The following is a 6,606-nucleotide window of genomic DNA, read 5'->3' as shown; positions in this document are numbered from 1 at the left end:
ATGATATGCTAACTATTGCACACACGATCCCATAAATAATTGCACCAACAAATGGGAAAATATCAGCCATTTTGGGCAAAAGGCCAAAAACTCAAGCAGTTTCTTGAAAACTTGCTTCAGATATTTTCTCCGGGTGAAAAAACATTAGACATTCAGTTATCCTTAGCTCCAAAAACTTATAGTTTAGGTGGCAAAATTAACGAAATAAATACATCTTGATTCTTGACCAAATGACATTATTTTGGTTCATTTGAGATGAAATCATAATCCATCCCACGACCCTAAAATGCAAGTACCAAAGATAAAGTTGCTTAGCATAATCAGAGAAGAAGAGAATAGAATTGAGGTCATTTCTGATTTCTGAACCAGTTGCTAATTCCAGGCACAAGAGAAAGATTCCTGCAGTATGCATCAGGTGTCCTGGGTCACACCCTCTCCATATGCTACATACTAAATACTAATTGTTGATATCAAAGAGTACACGGTATCAAGGGTCGTAAAGTTGCCTCTAAATCAAAATTACTGTTCAAACTTCAAAAAATCACAACAGAGAAAAATATGAAGGAAATTTTTTTTTTTTAAATGAGCTTTTTTTTAATGTTAATGTACTTTATTACCAAAAATAATATAGCAAGAAAGAAGAACAGAAAAGGAAAAGCTGGTCATATATGTAGGATGGGGTAATCACTGAGAAAACCAACCATAAAAGGAGTTAGAAAAAGCTTCCATGGCCTTACTTCTACTGAGACTCCCACAGACTCACAGTCACCTGCCCTGCATATTTATACTCATTAGAGTTTTGTACAGAGGTGGTGTTTTGGTCTGGTGCATGGTGTGTACGTTTACTGATCATAACAGTGATCACAGGCACCTTAGTATCGTTAAAGAAAGGTAATATGCTAGTTGTTGCTATCAGAATTTGCTTCCTTTTTATCTATGTATCTTCCACTCGTTTTCCAAAGCTCTACTGCCAAAAGTAGGAAGTCAGAGATGCTCACCTTGTGTTTCAGCTCATAAAGACGTAAACTAACTCTAGAATAGTAAACAGTTCCTACTTATTTTAAAAAAAATACAATTATGAGTGAGAAAGAGTTGCTAGGGTTTTGAGCTTTTAAAATTTTTACTTAACCAATTTTTACTTAACCAGCCTGTGTAAAGTTCTTCAGATGTCTCAATTCGAAGTTTTGAACTCATCAAGTAATTCCTGTATAGTGTATATGGCTTTCTTACTATTACGTTTGACATAAATCCCTGTAGAGAAAAGAAACGTGGGAATTTCAGTGGATCAAAACTGATTATGAACTATCAGAAAATTCTTTTTTTTTTTTTTTTTTAATAATTCNTAATTTAATACCCAAATTAATGCTCCTTGCTCTCCCCTCCCCTCCCCTCATGGCTGTTGTGCCAGGCTGACCCACCGGACCATCCACCGCCTGATTCCGACATTGATTCAGAGGCACTGCCATCGTCTCCTTCTTCCCATTCTGTTGTTTCTCCCCCATTGCTTCATCTAGAATATTCTGTCCTATATCCTTGGTTTTATGGAAGGGATGAATATCACCTTTTGCCTGCATTGGACCCTTCACTGTCTCAACAAAAGACCGAGCTGGATGAAACACTGAATTGCGCTTCTGTACCTGGGGGATAAACGTTACTTGGCCTGAACCACCAAAGGCATATTGATTGGGTTCTAACATCCTCCTCAATTCTAGACCAAATACCTTCCAACCATGTTTTTGTTTCCCTTCGGGGATTATGACAGACCTCCGGAGCCCGTCTGTTTTGAGTTCAGTCACTAGCAAAAACTGACCAAAAGAGTTTAATCCCCGTTGCAAGGTGTAGGCAGTATCTCCTTCCCTAAGCGTGAAAAATTGTTTGGGATTTACCCCAATCACCATATGTTCTATATTTTTCATCAACCATAATGCCGCGCTTTTGCCCATAAACACTGATTTCATGAAGTATTTGCCCCGTTCAAAAATACGTAACGCAAAGAAATTCCCTCCTTCCTCCACCACCAACTGAAACAGCTTCGATTCAATGAAAAAACTACGTATCCCTCCCATACCGATGAGAAAAAAAAAAAATAAAAGAAACAATATCTGACTAATCTGAGGTAGCCGGGCCTCCACTCACTCCAAACACTCTCTCTCTCTCCACCCCTATCTCCCTCGCAACCGATAAATTATCATGGTATCGGTGCAACCAACTTGAACCAAATAGATAGCCTCTCTAGAAAGTAAAGAACACAATAAAAACTGCCTGGTAAGGGCTGTACAAGGGAACAAAAAAGGAGTTTGAAAACAGAGTATAGGAATGCATACTAGATTTGGATTATAGTTTTTTTTACTTGATGTCATTACATTAATTATTTGGATATTTAGAACCCTGTTTTTTTAGGTAATAATAATTTTATTGAAATGAGACTACTTTGTGGAAGAAGACATGAAAGTAGTCTAAAGAATTCCAATTGAAGAAATATCTACGAGTCATCACCAAAATCTTATCATGAAATTTGAAATATTAGGAATCTGGTGATCTGACAAGCTTTTAAGCCTGGCATGCTAATTGCTAAAGCATGCATATGCACAAGAGAGTCATTTCCAGTCGAACAGAATCTTTTGAGATTGGAAAAGAACTTCATATTTGTTCTTTTGTTATTCTTTAGCGTGGAATCAATGCACTTTGGCATGACTTAATTTCTAGCCCAGCTGATAACCACCAAAAAATGACAAGAGAGTAGTTACTAATTTAGTAGAATTGTGAAATTGTATTATCTTTCTGGTGTTGAGCAAAATCTTTTAGAAGATATATCAAATTATTTGGCAAAAAGTTATCAGTTGTTTCATCATCATGAGTTATTTCGCAGTTGCAGGGCTTGCCATTCAGCTGCTCATGGATTCAAATGGGCTATTTCATTTTTTTCTTCTCTCAATTTCAAATAGGACATTTTTGTCCCCCCCCCCTAAAGTCTGGAAGTTGTGTGCAATTTTTCTAACAATAAAAAAGAGCAATTGGAATTCATTTATCAATGTGGTTTTCATATTTCCTATCATATTCTTCATTGTCATATTGTGCAATACAGGTGGTTGCGGGTGGAGGTGCAGTTGAGGCTGCCTTGTCTGGGTATTTGGAGTGCCTTGCAACAACTTTAGGATCCCGTGAACAGTTGGCAATTGCAGAATTTGCCGAATCTTTGTTAATTATCCCAAAGGTTTACTATAATTTATGCGTGCATGGTATAAGCCCCCATTTCCACTGATATTATTGAAGAGACAATAACATGTGTTTGTTTCAGGTGCTTGCCGTCAATGCTGCCAAGGATGCCACTGATTTAGTTGCAAAACTACGGGCTTACCATACCATAGCACAAACCCATGCTGATAAGAAGCATTTATCCAGGTATTTGTTTGGAAGCTCCTGTGAGTGGCATTCTGGATTAAAGCTCATTGCTCCCCATCATTCTCTGCAATTTCTGTAACCTGAAACTAATCACACTAGAAATTCATTTTGAGTAGGTTACTGTTTATTCTTTTTTGTCTTTTCCCTGAACTGAAACTAATCACACTAAAAATCATTTCCATTCAAGTGGTTACAACATTCCTGCTACTGTGGGTTACAGTTCATTCTAGGTAAGCTTGACAGTTATGGAATTTGTATGCAGTGCAGTGTGTACAAAGTTACTTCAATACTATCATTATATTATACTATTTGAGGAACACCGATGAGTTCTATCTCAAATAATGCTTTCTTCCCTTTGTGTTCAAAACTCACAGCATATGTAACTTACCAATAAAACAAAACTATTGTTTTGAGGGAACAATCATACAGTGTAATAGGTAAAAGGATAATAATAACTTGTGTTTGTGTCGTGTATATGTGTGTGTGAGAGAGAGTTCATAATGTGGATTTTTGGGGAGTCTGACCTGAGCGATCTAAGTACATTTCTTGCATGGAAATTTTGTCACGTGATCTGTCATTCCATATTTAATTGTTTTGGTTATTTAATTATTGCAGCATGGGACTGGACCTTTTGAAGGGAACAGTTCGTAACAACTTAGAAGCCGGAGTCATTGAGCCTGCGATGAGTAAAGTAAAGATAATTCAGGTAAATGTTGTCAAACATACAAATGCTGCTGTAACAAACTTATTATATAGTTTTGAAATGGCTCTTAAAGTTGTTTCCTGAAATTTGCTATTTGACAGTTTGCGACTGAAGCAGCAATAACAATTCTTCGAATTGATGACATGATCAAGCTTGTCAAAGATGAAAGTCAGGGCAATGAGGATTAGGATTGGTTTTTGTTTGGAAAAAGAAGGTGAGAGATTTTTTTGTAGTTTGTTGCCGAGGACTTTCTGGTGTCATGCTTGTAATTTTTGGCTGAGGCAATCTCGCTCTCTATTCTTTTTGGTCTTGTATTGTTGCCGCTTAATTTTATGGGTAATGCCCTGGTACTTAAGTAGATTTTGTTGTAGAAATGACAACTCAAGCAAAGACTGGGAAATGCGTGGTTGTGTTCAGTTTTTGGGTTTATGGCTTGATCAAGCTCTCTTCATCACTCTACCATTTTGTGTAGTTTTCTGCACATAGTTTCTTCTTGTATAACGATGAGATTGTAACAAATGTTTAGGCAAAAACTACGAGTAGTTTTGTGGCCAAATCATCAACTAATATTCGTTTCCATGTAAAACCTGTACTTGCGCACCTTGGCCCAGGCAGTGTACAACTTAGTTTAATTGAACCAGGCAATATTCTTTGTAAGCTTAGTTTGTTGTTAAGAAGCACGGTTAATCTTACAATAGAGCGGTAATAGTTTGGATGGATCTAGATGGCTTGAACTATCAAGTAGATTTGTGAACGAAATTAGTAGGTTGCTAGGTTTGTGCTTTTATCGAGTGGTCTGGTCAATTAATTGTGGAGAAATTTTTTTCGTCGGGTGAAGTTGGTGAGATTTGGTTTGGCTTAGAGCTCACCGTGTATTAATCTCCAATAAGAACATCATATTGAAATAAAGTAGGAGAATCTTCTTAAACTTATGAAAGCAAGAACTGTCTTTCTCATTCTAGTGATCACGAAGCAAGATGGGTTCTACGGGGGAAAAAAAGTAGTAGTTTTGTTCTGCAATTATAGGGACATTTGCAACCTATGTTGGGACATTTGCAACCTGTCTTTGGGCTGAACGCCGCTCAATTGTTGATTGGAATAATACTGTTTTAAACCCTTGTTAAGGTTCTCAAAGTGCCTTAAGATGAAGCACGTAATCTAATCCTCTTTGCAGATATTTGCTGCGATGTGATTTGGTGGACCAGAAACAAACAACAGGAGGTGTAGGAGCCGATAGACCCTCTAAAAATAGCAAATCAGATCCAAACAGTTTATGGAAACTCACTCTAGAACTTATCTATCCCAGCAATCTTGCTACTCTTATTTATGGTTTTAAAACTCGGACCATTCATTCAACTGTAAAAAGGAGAGATTCAAGGTTTTTGAGGTTGAACCGGGGTCGATCAGTGATGATATCATAATTAATTTAATAATTATTTTAAATATATATAAAAATATTAAATTAGTAAAAAAAAAAAAAATTGACTAAAATAATCTAAATAGATTCTTTTTTAAATGAATTTTTATATCACTAATTTTATTATAATTTTTCAAAATCCAACTTAATAGTAAAAAAAAAAAAAATGATAAACAAAAACAAAAACGTCAGAATTTAAAAAACAATCATATATTAATATTCACATTGGGGAGGGGCAATGAGTCAGAAACTTTCAAAGTCATTTTTGTTATTTCCAAGGTTTTGTTATGTCACATGTGCTAGGCTCACCAAACTAAAAAGCAAAAATAAAGTTGAAAGAAGTCATTTACTAAAACTAAAGGCAGGAGACCATGAAGAACGAAAGAAGAAGCAGTGAAGAAACAAAAAAGAAGAAGGAGCTGCGTCGTCTGCGATGTGTTAGGTGTTTTTTTTTTTTTTTTTTTTAAAAGAGCTTGGCCCGAGCCATAAGACCTGCTCTCTATTTTCTTGGCCCTCTGTTTTTTTTCTCTCTCACAATTTGTTTTTGTATTTTTTATATTCAAATTCTTTATGGACTGAGATTTGTTTTTCAGCCAAATATAGTAAAAAAAAGGGAATTGTACGAACCTCTAAAATCGGCCTCGGTTCTCTGAACCGTACGGTTTGACTGCAGTTCTAGCGGTTTCATGCATTTTTCACATATAGAGGTTCTTAGAGTTAAAAGAACCGGAATGATGAGGGGTTCACGGTTTTCTTGGTTGGACCGTACGGTCCGATCTGAGTTTCAAAACTATGCTCTTTTTATCATGTTTTTGAGAAGTAAATTTTTATAGTCCACAATGTTTTAAGGGGTTTAAGGAATTTACTAGTTGAGTTAACTAGAATCTATATATATTTGTAGGTTCTAATTAGCTCAACTGGTAACATCTTTGATGGTTGAATAAGAAATCTGAGGTTCAATCCCCGCCTATACTAAAAACCGATTGATGTTGGTATCTCCATCAAGGTTTTCAGACCCAAACTGTTCATTGAACCGTAAAAGAGAAAGGTTCAAGATTTTTAAGGTCGAACCGAGGTCGAACCG

General features: G+C 36.2%; 1 protein-coding gene across 1 annotated transcript; it reads left to right on the top strand.

Annotated features, from left to right (window-relative positions):
- The first annotated feature begins 3,016 nt into the window (after window positions 1–3,016).
- On the top strand, window positions 3,017–4,564 carry LOC136061577 (T-complex protein 1 subunit alpha-like). Its single transcript, XM_065783004.1, has 4 exons — window positions 3,017–3,214; window positions 3,299–3,402; window positions 4,018–4,108; window positions 4,207–4,564. Exons 1-4 carry the CDS (start codon window positions 3,032–3,034, stop codon window positions 4,291–4,293), a joined length of 465 nt encoding a protein of 154 aa, XP_065639076.1. The 5' UTR covers window positions 3,017–3,031; the 3' UTR covers window positions 4,294–4,564.
- Window positions 4,565–6,606: the final 2,042 nt, after the last annotated feature.

The sequence above is a fragment of the Quercus suber genome, unplaced genomic scaffold, assembly GCF_002906115.3.
Source record: "Quercus suber isolate HL8 unplaced genomic scaffold, Cork oak 2.0 scaffold_325, whole genome shotgun sequence".
NCBI lineage: Eukaryota > Viridiplantae > Streptophyta > Magnoliopsida > Fagales > Fagaceae > Quercus > Quercus suber.
The sequence above is the reverse complement of the archived record's forward strand: the minus strand, read 5'-3'. Positions and strand labels throughout refer to the sequence as shown.

Excerpts from the sequence above, each read along its gene's own strand:
- LOC136061577 (XM_065783004.1), top strand. The coding sequence starts at position 3,032 with ATGTGGTTTTCATATTTCCTATCATATTCTTCATTGTCATATTGTGCA. Across the intron at positions 3,403-4,017 it reads GATAAGAAGCATTTATCCAG|CATGGGACTGGACCTTTTGA; the intron begins GTATTTGTTTGG and ends TAATTATTGCAG. Across the intron at positions 4,109-4,206 it reads GTAAAGTAAAGATAATTCAG|TTTGCGACTGAAGCAGCAAT; the intron begins GTAAATGTTGTC and ends GCTATTTGACAG.